This window comes from Protobothrops mucrosquamatus, unplaced genomic scaffold (genome assembly GCF_001527695.2).
Source record: "Protobothrops mucrosquamatus isolate PMUCROS unplaced genomic scaffold, P.Mucros_1.0 scaffold408, whole genome shotgun sequence".
NCBI classification, from domain to species: domain Eukaryota; kingdom Metazoa; phylum Chordata; class Lepidosauria; order Squamata; family Viperidae; genus Protobothrops; species Protobothrops mucrosquamatus.
The window spans coordinates 330,373-346,805 of NW_015386738.1; the positions used below are offsets into that span (position 1 = coordinate 330,373).

Below are 16,433 nucleotides of genomic sequence, written 5' to 3' on the forward strand. Positions count from 1 at the left end.
TAAATCCAACATATATATTTTTTCTGGCAAAAATGGCAGTTTAGTATTTATATGTCAAAGACTGCTTTCTTCAATATTTTGAAATCCCTTTATTTGCACCAGCTAATACCACAGTATTAGATAGATTCAAATACTTTTCATCTGAAGTTGAATCTTCAACAGACTCTGAATATGAACATATGGTATAAGCAGGCAATTGGAGTAGGCAGGCAATTGGAGTAGTAGACCACTAAGAGCCCTTCCAACTCTGATATTCCAATTATTCAGTGACTTAGGTCAGGGGTCCCCAACCCTCGGTCCGTGGACCACTACCGGGCCATGGCATGCCAGCAACCAGTCCACACAAACAAGCAAAACCCCATCCATGGGATGCAGGCAGCACACAAAACCATGCACCCTCCGGTCTGTGGAAAAACCTCTCTCCATGGAACTGGTCCCTGGTGCCCAAAATGTTGGGGACCTCTGACTTAAGTGGATCATAATAAGCATGTCTAAAATATTTTCTCCCTCAGATTTTTTTTAACATAATCTGCATGTTAACATAATAACAGAGTTGGAAGGGACTTTGGAGGTCTTCTAGTGACAGTCCAAGCAGGAGACCCTATACCAGAGGTCTCCAACCTCTCTGGCCCAGAAGGAAGGAGAGCACCTTCCAAATTGGTGCAGTACTAGCACATGCAAAAATGGGCTGCACATACCCACCTGGCACTAGTGGCCCTGTTCACGCAAGTGCAAATGGGCCATGCAACCCACCTGGTGCTAGCATCCCTGTTCACACATGCACAAATGGGCTGCGCACACCTACCTGGCACTAGTGACCACATTTGTGCATGCACAAATGGGCTACAAAACCTGCCCAATGCTAGTGGTCCCATTTGTGCATGTGCAAATGGGCCGCACACACACACACAGCATTAGCAGCCCTGTTTGCACTCATGCGCATGGGTACTACCACAAGTGAGGGGGGAGTGTGTGTGCATGCATGCTCACACTGACCAGCCATTTATGTGGCCTGCTGGCCAAGAGGCCGTAACCCAGTAGAGGACCGCGACCTATAGGTTGGGGACCCCTGCCCTATATCATTTCAGACAGTCTCTTTTTAAAAGTCTTCAATGATGGAGCACCCACAACTTCTGAAAGCAAGCCGTTCCATTGGTTTATTTTTCTGTTGAAAGAAAAATCTTCATCAGGGTCCAGTCCAAGCCAGGAATAAACAAAATGGAGACTACTTTAGAAAGAAGGTTGTAGTTTATTGAAGAGCAGAATCACAAGACATGAGGCTCTATAGCAGCTGACCACATGTAGCTGGGAGTGGTGGGTTTTTATACTTTCTTGGGCTTTTTGTATTTGACATTGTTTCCTCTTCCTGATGCATGAACTTTGACCTGAGCTTTTGATTTTGTCCTTTTTGGTATTGGTGATTAATCCTATTATGTCCTAAAGGTCATATTTCCTGTCCTCAAAGTTTGGGTGGGGGATGTAAATTTTTGGGTGGGGGATGTAGATTTTAGAGGGCTTTGTCTTTCTAATCTCATCAGTTCCAAGCTTCATGGCTCCAACTTTTCTGAATAGGATTGTCACATCTGCATTTCTAAAAGCTGGCCTCTGCCTAGTTTCTGCTTGGGGGAAGGGAGACTTGAGGCTTCTTTGCTTAAGATTTTTCATTATTCCTTTGGGGAAATATAATATTCTGCTTTTTAATATTCCCCAAAATATTTCCTTCCTTCTCTCTCTCTCTCTCTCTCTCTCTCTCTCTCTCTCTCTCTCTCTCTCTCTCTCTCTCTCTCTCTCTCTCTCTCTCTCTCTCTCTCTCTCTCTCTCTCTCTCTGTGTGTGTGTGTGTGTGTGTGTGCTGTCTTCCCACAATCCCCCTTTTGTGCCATATAAGTGTGGATGATACACTTTTACTGGCACAACATTAAAAATTTGATCTGGTCAGGTCGACTTGACAAACAAGCTTTTAAACTGTTAATGCAAAAAGGGGAAGGCACTAATAGAAGCAGCATAAAAAGATCCCTGCAGTGGCTCCCAAAAGAGGGAGTTTCCAACCCATAAAGTCTAAAAATCAGGGCAAAGGTTCTGTTAGTTAGAGAAGAAATTTATAGTGTCCAATATTCTGTGCCAATTATTCTAGATCAGTGGTGGCGAACCTATGGCATGCGTGCCAGAGGCGGCACGTGGAGCCCTCTCTGTGGGCATGCGCCATCACCCCAGCACACGTGGTCTCTAAAATTTCGCCAACACCAGCCAGCCTGGAGCCGCAGCAGTGCAGACATGCCTCGCTTACGGGCAGACAGGGCGGGGCCTCGTGGAGGAGGAGTAGTAGTAGTTCGTCCCTCCATGGAATGAGCTGAGCTTGGCGGACAACCTGTAGGTGCTGGTGGCGACAAACTTGACTGTGTCCCAACTGCGGGGGAAGTTGCAAGAGAGGCAGTGCTGGCCGTTGGTCATGGTCAGTGTGAGGCAACGGGCCTGGTGGGTGGGCCTGGTGGGGACAGGCGGCCGATCTCCACCCAAAGCTCTGACTCATAGGAATGGATGGAAAATATATGGCGGCAAGAAGGGAAATCGAAAGAGACAGTGGACAGGGCCTTGCAAGCGGAGCGTGAGAGGGCGCTCTGCGAAGGTTGGGTCGGTGGGAGAATGCTCCATCCAAAGGTTCGGGCAGTGGGAGCAGGACACTCCATGCAGAGGTTGGGGTGGCGGGAGAACACTCCATGCAGGGGTTGGGCCAGTGGGAGCAGGATGCTCCATGCAGGGATTGGGGCAGCGGGAGCAGGACGCTCTGTGCGAGGGATGGTGCGGTGGGAGAACACTCCATGCGGGGGTTGGGGTGGCAGGAGCAGGACACTCCATGCAGTAAGTAAACTTTAAAGAGAGTTTTAAAAGTATGGCAGAGAAAATCTTGCCCCTTACATGGGATCAGGTTTTTTTTCTCCACTCCCTTTGGCTGTTCCCTGCCAGACTGTCTGGAAGCAAAAAGCCAAGGAGAGATGAGAGAAGCCTCCATACGTGGGATGGGTGTGTGTGTTTCAGCTGCCAGACTGTTTTGCTTGATGCAACAGAAGGATCCACATTCTGCAGTAAGTAAACTTTACCCCCCTCCCCGCACACCTCAGCACCTACCACAGCTGCCAGCTACTCGCGCAGGTCCATTAGGCCACCACCCAGAGCTGCATGCCTGCCCAGCACAAAGGAGATGAAGCAGTCAGCTAGGAAACCCCGCTTAGTCTTAGAGGTGGTAGAGCACACCCAGGGCCAGCAGGCAAAAGAGCACCCGAAGCAGGGAAAGCCAGATCCCCATCGGCATCATGGCCACCCAGGCCCAGCAGAGATGGAGAGAGGCACACAAGCCTAGCTGGGACTGGGGGGCCATGGTGCCGATGGGGATCCGGCTTTCCCCACTTGGGGTAGCCTTTGGTTTGCTGGGTGTGGGCGTGCTCTACCACCTCTACGTGAGCTTGCTAGCCAGCTGTTTCACCTCCTTTGTGCTGGGTGGGCCAGGTGCTCCAGGCAGCGGTGGTAGCCTAATAGACCTGCATGAGCTGCTGGCGCCGGCGGCCCAAGGTGGGTGTGGGTGAGGGAACAGGCTCCACATGCAGGCCAAGGGCAAGATCTGTGAGGGGGGCAAGGAGATGACCAGCAGCAACCTGCTCTCCAGCCACAAGCAAAAATAGATGGGACGGAGTAGGCATGTCCGGCGGTCTGCATCACATGCCTCCCCCCTCTCCTACTCTGCCTGCTGCTGGAGGGCTGACCCGGTATTGACAGAGGGCTGCGGAGCCCCAGAGTGCACTGGTTGAGGGGCAGGCAGCTGTGGCTGCTGACGGACACTGTTGGCCCCATGCGCTCGCTGTGTGGGGGGGCCGATGGTGTCAGGCAGCAGCCACCCCAGCCCCTGTGACAATGGCACCCCTGTCCTGCCCCCTGCCTCACCTTGCCTTGCTTCACCTCACCCTGCAGGACGAGCCTCCTGCCCACCGTCCCACCTGCAAGAGACCTCCTGGATCTCCCCCAACCCTGTCCGGCCCCCATAGGTGTCCCTCCCCATGAGCAACAGTGAGGTGGCCATGCCCACCCAGGCCACACCCACCCACGCTACCATGACTGCCATAGCCATGCCCACTCTGTGGCCACACCCACTCTGTGGCCACGCCCAGTCTGGCCATGCCCCCGGCACTTGGCGATGCATAAGTGGGTTTCGGGTTGCAGTTTGGGCACTCGGTCTCAAAACGTTTCGCCACCACTGTTCTAGATGTTTGATGCCACTTTGAGCTTTTCAGTCAGGTTTGCACATTCCTCCAAAATTCTTCACAGCCATGGTTTGCCTCAGTACGTAACCACTGGCTGCCCATTTTCAAGGGTTGCTTCCTGCCTTAGCTCTTAGTTTAGCGCATCCAGGTTTGTGATGTCCAATTGAGGTTAGCCAGTGTGCAAGTCAGGCTATTAAATTGCACACAGTGAGCCCTAGGACTCCCACTATGAGTCCACCAGTGCAACATATACAGGACTTGGGTTTGGAAATCTGTTTCCTGCTACCTCCTCAGTGAGGGCATATGAATTGCAAATCACCTGAGGAGGCTTCATTCCTTCCCCCTTGGAATTTGCAGGAAGATGTGCCTGCAAAGGCCTTAGTGTCACAGAGCAAGAACTAGCCTGGATAGCTTTACTGAAGGTAGGTGAAGGGGATAGACTGTGTGATTCTGAATGGTGTGTGTGTGTGGGGGGGCAGCTACGTCTACGAGACAGGCAATACAAACATCCTGGACAGATTTTCCTCCCACCAGACAGATGTCCAGGGTGTTCAGTACTTGCTGTGCCAACCATTCCAAATGCCATCCCTCCATGAATCCATTCAACTGCTTGATTACAATACAAATGAGCCAATGAGTTTCTGCCCTCCCCCCATAGTCTTCCTAGTTGTCTTCTGAGGCTTCATGTGGAGGGCCAATGGATCCAGGAGTCCTTCCTTCCTCTGCAGTTTTCACAGGCAATATGATTGATATATGGCTTGAGAAGATCTGTTCCACTCTGGTTGCATGGTGACTTTATATTGGATGGCTGGATCCAAACCCTATTCCATGGCTCAAATGAATAGAGGGTCTCCTCTGGAGGCAGCATCTGGGTTAGTGTGCTCTGCTTCCAAAGGTTGCTGAATCATCTGTGCAGGGTTGAAAGACATGAGAACAAGTCCCCCCCTTTTCTGGGTGACTCTCCCAGGAGAGGCCTTGCTGATTAGACAAAGGCATGGAGAACAGAGGATAAGAAATGGAGAAGTGGAATGGGGGGGAGGTAGCTTGCAGGCAGAGTTTGAAAAGACATTAAGATTAACATTGCAGATATTAAATAGACAGATTAAACCCACTTAAATACATACAGTAAATGCAAGAATGTTTTTTTTTCTGTAAATGAACTTAAAACATTCCCTCCTGATAACTTTGGGCTGTTTCTTAAAAGCACACAGAGAGAAAGAAAAAAAAGAACACATTTCTCTTCACCCTATTTTGTTGGCTAGACAAGTTAAGGTGAAAGTATTTTTCTTTTTGGAGGCTTATTTAAGCAAATTTCTAGCAGAATTTTAAAATTCTTGTCTCTAGGGATTAGAGATACCCAACAGTTAACATTTACCTCGAGGACACACAAAGACTTTGACACACACACACATACAAAGGAAAGGGAACAGAAAAGGGAAACAGAATTCTTAGTGTTACACATTCTGCTCATTCCCACCATAAATCTTAGTTAGCTCAAATTAGGGAAGCACAAATCTTAAACATATTACATGATTGCATAGAAAGAGAGAGAGAGAGAGAAAGAGAGAGAGAGGGGGGGCAAGCTAGCTCACTATTCCTATATTTTAATTTCCTTTTCTTTTTAAGTACCTTTATTTAGCCAAATTGGTTTCTCAGTAAAGCCCTGAGCAAAGCCCATTCTTCACAAATTTCCCTTGCTTCCTTTTCACACAGGCTAGGATGGGCACTCACCTCTCGTCCCATGCCTCGAGCAAATCTCCAATGGGGGATCTAACCTGACCCTCAAACTATAACTTCCCATGTTCCCCTTATGATGTGGGGTTCAATCAGCTTAGTTGAGTCCTTTCCAGCAGCACATCCCAGCCACTCTTAGCGACACTAACCCTGCCGCTCCACTATCAGTTTTCGGACAAAAAAAAAGTGTCCAGGAGGACTCTGGTTCCCTTACAAAGTACAGGCACCTCCTAACCAGGGAACATACCACCTCTCGGTTTTTGGACCAAAAAGGAGTCTGGGAAGACCTGCTGCCCCCAACCCAGTACCTGCTACAACTGCCTCTCAGTTTTAAGACCAGAAGGGATCTGGGAGGACCTCTGCTTTTTGCAGTAGTACAGGCACCTTCTACAACCGGGCTCTGCTTACAGGACTTTGCCAGCTGGTTGCCCAAATCCAATTCACCAATTCACTTTCCCACTCCATTTTCACACAGCATCTCCCTTTCCCTAACAAAAGGTCCTGCACTCTGGTCAAACTCCAATGCTTTCCAGAGTCTGTTGGTTGAACAGATCTTTTGGCAGTTAGGAGAGGCCAAAGGAAACAAGATCCAATTGTGATTGGGAAAAGGGTCTTCTCATTCACATATACAGGAATACAACCATTTTCCTCACTCCCCTGGGCTTTAAAGTTAAAATGTAGAGGTACTCACCTTCTTTCCAAAGCAGCCCTTGAGCTCAAACTCAAAACTCCACATGGGCAGGACCTGGGAAACCCATTCACAGACACAAGGAGTCCGCTGCCGGCAAGATGGGGCTTACCCAGTGTCAGTCCACTGGAGAGGTTAGCTTGAAGTCCCATCCTGGGTGCCAAATTGTTAGAAGAAAAATCTTCATCAGGGTCCATTCCAAGCTGGGAATAAACAAAATGGAGACTGCTTTAAAAAGAAGATTGTAGTTTATTGAAGTGTAGAACCCACAAGACATGAGGCTCTGGAGCAGCTGACCACATGTGGTGGTGGGTTTTTATACCTTCTTGGGCTTTTGTATTTGAGCTTGTTTCCTGTTCCTGGTGCATGAGCTTTTGAGCATGTCCTTTTTGGCACTGGTTGGTATTATGTCCTAAAGGTCATGTTTCCTGTCCTTAGAGTTTGGCTGGGGGATGTAGATTTTAGAGGTCTTTGTCTTTCTAATCTCATCAGTTCCAAGCTTCCTGGCTCCAACTTTTCTGAATAGGATTATCACATCTGCATTTCTAAAAGCTGGCCTCTGCTTAATTTCTGCTTGGGGGAGGGAGATTTGGGGCTGTCTTTGCCTAAGATTTTTCATTATTCCTTTGGGGAAATATAATATTCTGCTTTTTAATATTCCCCAAAATATTTCCTTCTGGGAGGGGGTTGCTGTCCTGCCACAGTTCTGTCAGGAAATGTTTCCTTAGTTCTAGATTGCTTCTCTCCTTGATTAGTTTCCATGAATTGCTTCTTATCTTACCTTCTGGTATTTTGGAAAATAGGTTTATCCCCTCTTCTTTGTGGCAGCCCCTCAGATATTGGAACACTGCTATCATGTCATCCATAGTCCTTTTTTCCCTAGAATAGGCATACTCAATTTTATGTATTAAGAACAAAACTTAATGTATTATGAAACTAACGAACCTCCAACTGTTTTGGAGGGAATATTCAAGAATTCAAGTTTAGGCAGAAGCAAGCTAAAGTTGTGATTGGCTGACACCCTAGAGGTGGAAAGTATAAATTGCAAGCATTTTGCCGGTTTTAGACAGTTCTGTTCTGAGTTAATAAACACCGTTGTACCATGCCAGTCTGGTTATTGCCTATGAAACCCACTACACAATACTCAATTCCTGCAAATGTTATTCATATGTTTTAGCCTCCAAACCCCTAATCATCTTTGTTGTTCTTCTCTGCACTCTTTCCAGAGTCTCAACATCTTTTTTATATTGTGATGACCAAAACTGGATGCAGTATTCTAAGTGTGGTCTTACCAAGGCCAGTATTAACACTTCACATGATCTTGATTCTATCCTTCTGTTAATGCAGCCTAGGATTTGATTGGTTTTTCTGGTTGCTGCCACAGGTTTATATTTCAGTGATTGTGTACTAGGACTCCAAGATCCCTCACACAGATACTGCTACTGAGCCACGTTTCATCTAATCTGTACTTGTACATGTGGTTTTTCTTGCCTAAGTATAAAACTTTACTTTTCTTTACATTGAATTTTATTTTGTTAGATAGGGCCCAGTGAATTCTATTTTATTACAGTCCCTAAAAACCAATGAAGGTCACCTACAACATTCTGAATATAAAAGCTGAAGAAATCTCAGAAATATTACAAAAATTATAGCAAAAAATCGAGTGGAAGGTCTTTGTCTATATACTACTATAACTTTCATGTTGGTTTGTTTGCTACTATAACTTTCATGTTGGTCTGTTTGCAAACTTCAGTTGGGTGAAGCAGTGTATCCTAGGGCAACAATTTTTGAATCAATTTACCTCAAATGGATTAATTTAAAAATGCACCCAAAATCAGGGGTATGTTACTCCTGTAGTGTGGGAGAGTTGCTGCAAGGGTCAGGGAGGATGAGTGGGGATACATGAGTAACAGGTAAATAACTATTTCTGAAATTCATTATAATGAATTAAAAAAAATTCCTCTTTCTAATGTATATATTTTTGCTTGAAAATCTCTATTTGTAAAGTGATAACTTTGAGAAAATAAGCTCTACTGCTCAAAATTATAAAAATAGTGTATTTATTCAAGCTTTTTTCTTATTTTTTTTAGCATCCTTGAACTTTCATTGTACTATCCAAATATGTTAAAAAATTAGTTTGCATTGTGAATTCAGGTTAATTAAAATTATAATTTCTGAACATAATGGAGAATGGCATCATATTTATACATTTACAGCTTTCTCAAAAAAAAAACTACGGGGGAAAATCATCTGCAAAAATGCATATAAAACTATGCAACTTGATTCTTTTGTCTGTACAAAGATTTTCTGTAAGATATTTTTGACCTTTTAAAGTTGTCCATGAAGCAAGATGGGGTGGGGGGGTGTGAGACAAACCAACCTAAGGAGAAAAATGAGTTCTGACAAGGAAGCAAGTTCACGGAACAAATGTCAAAGAATTCAAGCATCTGTTTCATCCTCTTTCCCTCCAAAGTTTTTTTTAGAGCAACAACAATAATAATTCATTTTGGGTAGGACCCTTAAATAAATATAAATATCTAAGTTCACATACTTGTTTTTGCACTAATTGTATACATTATATTTCCTATACTTTGTTTCAAATTTTTTATATATAGTGCTTTACTCCCAATGTGTAATAAGTATGCATTTTTTGGATCAAGAGACATGATATTACAAGTAGAGAAGATTTTAGTACTCAGATTTATCCATAAGATTCTACTTTCCTATTCCTATTTTACAATAATGCCATGATAAATTGAATTTTAAAATTATATTTTAAATCTAACCCTGAATTTCCTAGCATTTTGTTTCCTTCTCATTAAGCATAATTCACCTGAATTATGCTTATATTTTATGGATAGTAGACTGAAGCAGTAAATTTATGTTCTAAAAGAAATGTACCTAGAAAAGGACATAGATTCAATATTTTATAGCTGTAGAACACCAGATGAGTATTCTTGAAAAGGTAACACATTACACTACTCGAAGAAATTATAAATATATCAATAATTAATAGTAACACTTTTGTGCTCATATAAAAACATTCATATACATTCAGATATTTGAAACATAAGGAGTATGATTTACTAGAACTTGTAGCTCATTAATTGTACTGTACTTTATATTGTTTAAATTTATTGAATGGTCTAATAGAGTAAAATTTATTTTATGTTACATTTGGTAAAGATAGGCATAAGTAACATTATAGTCACCAAATAACAAAAATGCAGAACTGGGTATATTTGTTGCTGTTTATTATTTTTCATTTACATTAGCAAGATTTGATTATATCATCTAGTAATTGTAAAATTTGAGTGCATTATTGATATGAAACTTAAATTTTAGGATAAACTTTATTCCACTTCATGCAGGCTCATTCATCAGTTGAAAAAGATGTCTTGATTGCGGGAGTGAAAATTAAACAAGTTTCCACAGATGACTCATTTTCTGTACGTGGGCCAACTCTAAGAAAAGTTATAGATGCAGATAAAGCTGCTGGTCTTATCCCATTCTTTGTGAGTACTAATATCCCAATTTTTGTTATTATCTTTGGAATAAGCATACAAATAAGATTACCAGTTATTAATTAATCTACTGGTTTATGTTTTAAATCATAGTTATAAGTTTAGTCATAACATCTATAGTGAACACTCTTCGGAAATTTCATGGATATGGATATTTTTGGCAATATATGAATTTAGTTTACTACTGCCTTTTCTAGGATGTTTTTCAACTTCCCAGTCTGGCCAAAGCTCCTATAGTTTTCAGATTTCTCATCCATTTAAGTCTGAAGCTATTTACAATAATTGCTGCAGATAATTATTCCCAAAGGAAAAAGAAAATAGCTAGTTCAAAAACTGGTAGTCCAATATATATTTATTTTCTTACTAGTTGAGCTAATATTTTAATTACAACTGATACAAAATGCAGCTGATGGGTGTTTCTGCCATATTTGGGTGAACATACTACTTCAGAAGCTACATTGATACTCCAGATAAAATTCAAGGTGCTTGTTGCCATTTTTAAAGCCTTATAGGGCTCCAGACCTAGTTATTTCTGAGACCACTTTCTCCTATATTAATATATCTATCTGATTAAATTGAAGAAAGCCAACTCCCTCTAAATCCTGTCTAACTGAGGATGACTGCAGGAGCTAAGAAACGGTCATTTTTCCTATGCTTTCATCTTGCTTTAGAGCTTACTCTATATGGAGATTTCCCTTTTGATGCCTTCCTTCCTGAATTTCAGAAGAGCACTTAAGACTTGACTTTTTCCATCTGGCTTAAGAGAAAGACACACTTTGAATAATAAAATGCACTAGCAAACACATACATGCAATTTTTTTTAATGTCTTATAATGTGTTTGAGGTTGTTTTTTTCAGTGGATTTATTTTTATTGAATAATGTTTCTATATAGAATAATTCTGCGGCTGGAAGGAATATTGGGGTCTTGTAGTACAACCTACTGCCCAAGCAGTTTTTATACTATTCCAGACAAATGGATGTCCAATCTTTTCTAGAAAACCTCCAGCAATGGAGCATCCCCAACTTTGGATGGCAAGCTGTTCTCTCACTCAAGAAAGCTGTTCTCAAATTGCTCTCACTGTCAGGATTTTTTTTTTTTGTTTCAGTTAGACTCTCTCTTTAACAAGTTTCCACCTGTTGCTTCTTGTCCTGCCCTCAAGTACTTTGGAGAATAAATCAATTCAGTCATCTCTGTGACTTCCCCTCAAGTATTGGAAGACAGTTATCATGTCATTCCTAATCCTTTTCTTCATTAGGCTATACATACCTAGTTCCCTTATAATTGTTCATCGTATGGTTTAGTCTCCAGCTCTCTTATCACCTTTTATACTCTCCTCTGCAATTTTCCAATGTCTCAACATTATTTTTGTATAGTGGTGACCAGAACTGTATTCCAAATATGGTCTCACTAGTGAGGTATAAAGCAATACTATTGCTTTGTGTTGCCTTGATGCTCTCCTTCTTTTGAATTGGTCTAGGACTGCATTGTTTGTTTGTTTGTTTTTGGCAGCTGTAGCGCACTGCTAGCTCATATTTAAATGGTAGTCCTCTAGGACACCTATATTCCTCTCACATTACTACTGTTGAGCTAGCTACCACTTATTCTATACCTGTACATTTGGTTTTTCCTGCTAAATGCAGGACCTTAATTTTCTCATCATTGAACTGCATCTTACTGGAGAGGTCCCATTGCTCTAATCTGCCAAGATCCTTCTGAATCCTGATTCTATCTTCTAAAGTGTTGGCTATTTTCCTCAGCTTGGTATCATCTGCAAGCCTGATGAACTCCTCTTCTATCCCCTCATTTCAATCATTTATGAAGATGTTGAAGAGCACTTGGCTCAAGACAGAACTTGAGGTTCTCTATTCAATCCTTCTTTCCATGTAGAAGTTATTTCTTTTCTTTTCTTTTCTTTTTAAAAAAACTTTTTATTTATAATACAGTTAAAACAAAAATGGACATAGCGTAACATTCCAGTATAAATATTTCTAACAATTTGTTCTTCTTCATACATATAATTCTTAATCTCTATATATACATACATATATATTTTTCTATACAATAAAATATCTACCGTATATACTCGAGTATAAGCCGAGTTTTCAGCCCATTTTTGGGGCTGAAAAATGCCCCCCTCGGCTTATACTCGAGTCAGCATCTCGAAGCAGCTGGTGCTGTCGCTGCCGCCGCCAGGCAAGCCACGTCGGCTCGCCGCTCGCTCCCCCTCCCCTGGCACTGTGCTCTGCCTGCTTGCCCGGTGGCGGCGGCTCGCCGCTCGCTCCCCCTCCCCTGGCGCTGCGCTCCGCCTGCTTGCCTGGCAGCGGCGGCCACAGCGGCAATGAGCTGGGCCAGCGTGTTCCTGCCGCCGCCGCAGCCGCCCGGCTCGTTCCTGCTGCCGCTGCCGCCGCCGAGCTCATTGCCGCCGCCGCAGCCGCCTGGCTCGTTCCTGCTGCCACCACCGCCCAGCATGTTCCTGCCACCGCCGCAGCCGCCCGGCTCGTTCCCACTGCCGCTGCAGCCGCCCAGCTCGTTCCCGGCGTCGCCCCGGCCTGTGATGCTCCAGGTACGGCCCTCCCCCCTTACCTTCCGTTCCCTGCGGCACTGCGTGTCGAGGCCGGGACGGAATACCCCAGGCCGCCGCAGCCAAGCGCGAGGGGGAACGCCAGACGCCTCGCGTGAAGGGGGAGGCCTGGCGATGCTGCGCGCTGCCGGGCGCTCACTGACAGGGCCGGGGGGGCCGAGACAGCCAGGGAGGAACAGCCAACTGCCGGCAACCAGCCGGAACTGCTGGGGCCGGCCCGTATTGAAGAATACGGCCGAATTTACCCGGGCTGGCCAAGAAAGGCGCACCTCCAGCCTTCCCCGCAACCGTGTGTGTGCTGGAAAATGCCCCCTCGGCTTATACGCGGGTCACCAATTTTTCCCAGTTCTTTGTGGGAAAATCGGTCCCTCGGCTTATATTCGGGTCGACCTATACTCGAGTATATACGGTAATTTATTTCTCTATATACTAACATACAATTATATATGTTTCTATCTTAACACTAGCTTATAACCTGAACAGTCCTCCTTGATTCACACCAATAGTAAAATTTGTCCCAGATTTCAAAATAATCTGACTCTTTGTCCTTCATTTCCATTGTGAGCCTATCCATATCCGCACACAATAGAATTTTGTATAGAATCTCTTCTTCTGTTGGAGTTTCTTTATTCCTCCAGTTTTGTACATACGCCAGTCTAGCAGCCGTGAAAATGTTTAGCATCAAATAAAATATCCCTTTATCGTATTTCTGTGTAGTTATGCCTAATAAGAAGAGTTCTGGTTTTAACTCTATCTCCATCATTAATATTTCTTCCAGCCATTTTTTTATCTTGTTCCAAATGTCACGGGCTTTTGAGCACTCCCACCACATATGGTAATAGGTCTTACATTTCCAGCATATGGAAGAAAAATTTGGACCCATTTTAGCTAACCTTGTGGGTGGGAGGTGCCATCTGTAGAACATTTTGTAGATATTTTCTTTGTAGGAGGAAGTAAACTTCCTATTTCTTACCCATATTTCTTGCCAGATGTGCAGATCAAAGTTGAGATTAAGATCCCTGCTCCATGTTAACATGGTTTCTTTTACCTGTTCCTCATACATTGCCTGATCTAACAAAAAATGATATAGTTTTTTAATCATTTTATCCTCGGTTCCTAATAATATTTTGTCCAGCCCTGTCAGCTCTATTTTTATGCCTAACTCTTTTTTATCTTTCCAATATCTTGCCTGTAGTTGAAGATATGCCCACCATTCTAATTCTATCCCTTCATCTTGAAGGGTTTTCCTGGATTTCAATCCCCCTTTCTCGTCTAGTACATTTTTATATGTTATAATTTTCCCTAATTGTATAAACTTTGGGTATATATGCATTTCTAATGTAGAAATCCAGCTGGGGACTTGTATATAATTTGGTTGCCAAATTTTAACCCATACATCAATTAGAGCTCGTCTGATATAATGCCTTCGAAAATATTTGTGTGGTTTATATTTCTGACCCCATAGCATAGCATGCCATCCTGCCTATAAATCATAATCTTCCAAACATAATAGTCTCCTATTCTTCAATAATATCCAATCCCGCACCCATAATAATACTATGGCCTGATAATATTTTTCCAGGTCAGAGAGGCCAAGTCCACCCCTTTCCTTCACATCCTGCAATTATTTTAATTTAATCCTTGCTTTTTTTCCTTGCCAAATAAATTTTTGTATGGTTTTATTAAAGTTTTGAAAGAATTTCTTATCTAATTTTATGGGTATACATTGGAACAAAAATAAAATGTTAGGTAGCACATTCATTTTGATTATGGCAATTCTACCCATAAAAGAGAGTTGCAAGTTGGTCCAAGTATCTAAATCAATTTTAATCTGTTCCATTAACTTATCATAATTGTCTCTTTTAAGTGTAACACATCTAGCAGTTAGTTGTATCCCTAAATATCTTATTTTATTCATGATCTGAATGCCTATTCTGTCAACTAATTCATTTTTCTGTATTTTAGTCAAATTCTTAATGACCATTTTGGTTTTTTCTTTATTTATCTTTAGGCCTGCTACTTCCCCATATTCACTCAATACTTCCATCAATCTTGTCCCTGATTGTAGTGGCTCTTCGATTATAAAGACAAGATCGTCTGCAAAGGCTTGCGTTTTAAACGTTTCTTTCTTAATCTCTAATCCTTTGATCTGTCCATCTTTCTGAATCACTCTGATTAGTACCTCCAGGGATAGTATAAACAATAATGGCAATAATGGACAACCTTGCCTTGTACCTTTTTGAATTTGGAAGCTATCGGTTGTTTCTCCATTAATTATTACTTTTGCTGCCTGTTTAAAATAAACTGATTTGAACATATTTATAAAATTTTCCCCAAAGTCCATATACAACAGTTGATTAAACATAAAATCCCATTTCACATTGTCGAATGCTTTTTGTGCATCAAGGAAAATTAAACCCATTTGCTTTTCATTGTGTACCTCATAATACTCCAATACATCCAGAACAGTCCTGACATTGTTTCTTATGTATCTTTTAGGTAAGAAGCCATTTTGATCCGAATGTATAAAATATGTTAGGAATCTTTCAAGTCTTTGAGCCATTATGGCCACAAAAATCTTATAGTCCGAGTTTAATAATGAGATGGGTCTATAGTTCTTAATATGCGTCAAGTCCGAATTTTCCTTAGGAATCAGGGTGATGAGAGCTTCTTCCCATGAGGCTGATATTTTAGCCTTTATTAAGACCTTGTTAAATAGTTCCAACAATATTGGGCTTAAAGATTCTTGTACAATTTTATACATTTCTACAGGTAAACCATCTGGCCCTGGGGCTTTGTTATTTTTTTGTTTCTTAATTGCCTCTGAGAGTTCTAAAGGTGTTATCTCTTTGTTCAACAGATTTTTAAACTCTTCTGGCACTTTCGGTAAATCAGCTGTTTGTAAATACTTTAGAATATCATCATTGTTTCTCCATTCATCATCTTTGTATAAGTTCTTATAGAACTCATATGCCACTAATTTCTTTCCTTCATTCTGGTGTACCATATCACCTTCTGCATTATAAAGTCTACTAATCCTCTGCTTTTTATTATGTTTTTTTATTTTGTAGGCCAGCCATCTCCCCAGTTTATTAGCATTTTCAAAAGTTTTTTGTTTAATATGTTTTATCTGCTGTCCTAATTCTTCCTTCCCAATGATATTCATCTTATGTTTAATTAGATCTATCTGTTGTTTCAAATCACGTCTTTCTGGTTCCTTTTGTAAATTTTCCTCGGCTCTACTTATTTCTTCTTCTAAATTTCTTTGTCGTTGTGTTTTAATTTTGTTTTCCCTGGCCATATAAGAAATCGCAACCCCTCTTATTTAAGCTTTGGCTGTATCCCATAAGTTTTGACAATTCGTATCTTCCTTTTTATTTGTCTTAAAAAACAGGTCCATTTGTTCTTCCAATTTCAATTTGAATTCTTTATGTTTTAGAATTGCTCTTTTCAGGGATTTTTTTGAAGCAAATAAGAGATGGTGCCAAAGCTCATATTAAGAGGATATATAATGTTTTATTAGAATTGGACTCAGAAACTGAACTAGTTAAAGACTGTATGATTAAATGGGCTCAAAATATAGGAGAAACAATACCTATGGACACTTGGGAGCTGATCTGGGTGAGAAATGTGAAGTTTACACAAGCACAAA

General features: G+C 42.1%; 1 protein-coding gene across 5 annotated transcripts in view; it reads left to right on the forward strand.

Annotated features, from left to right (window-relative positions):
* The window catches only part of DDC (dopa decarboxylase), a 180,414-nt gene that overhangs the window by 61,870 nt on the left and 102,111 nt on the right, over positions 1 to 16,433 (forward strand). For 3 of the 5 annotated variants that reach the window (XM_015816164.1, XM_015816166.1, XM_015816168.1), the window contains one exon: positions 10,046 to 10,189. The exons of the other annotated variants lie outside the window; for them this stretch is intronic. In XM_015816164.1, the coding sequence (XP_015671650.1) occupies positions 10,046 to 10,189 (144 nt within the window). The remainder of the gene's footprint in view (positions 1 to 10,045; positions 10,190 to 16,433) is intronic. 5 annotated transcript variants of the gene reach the window in all.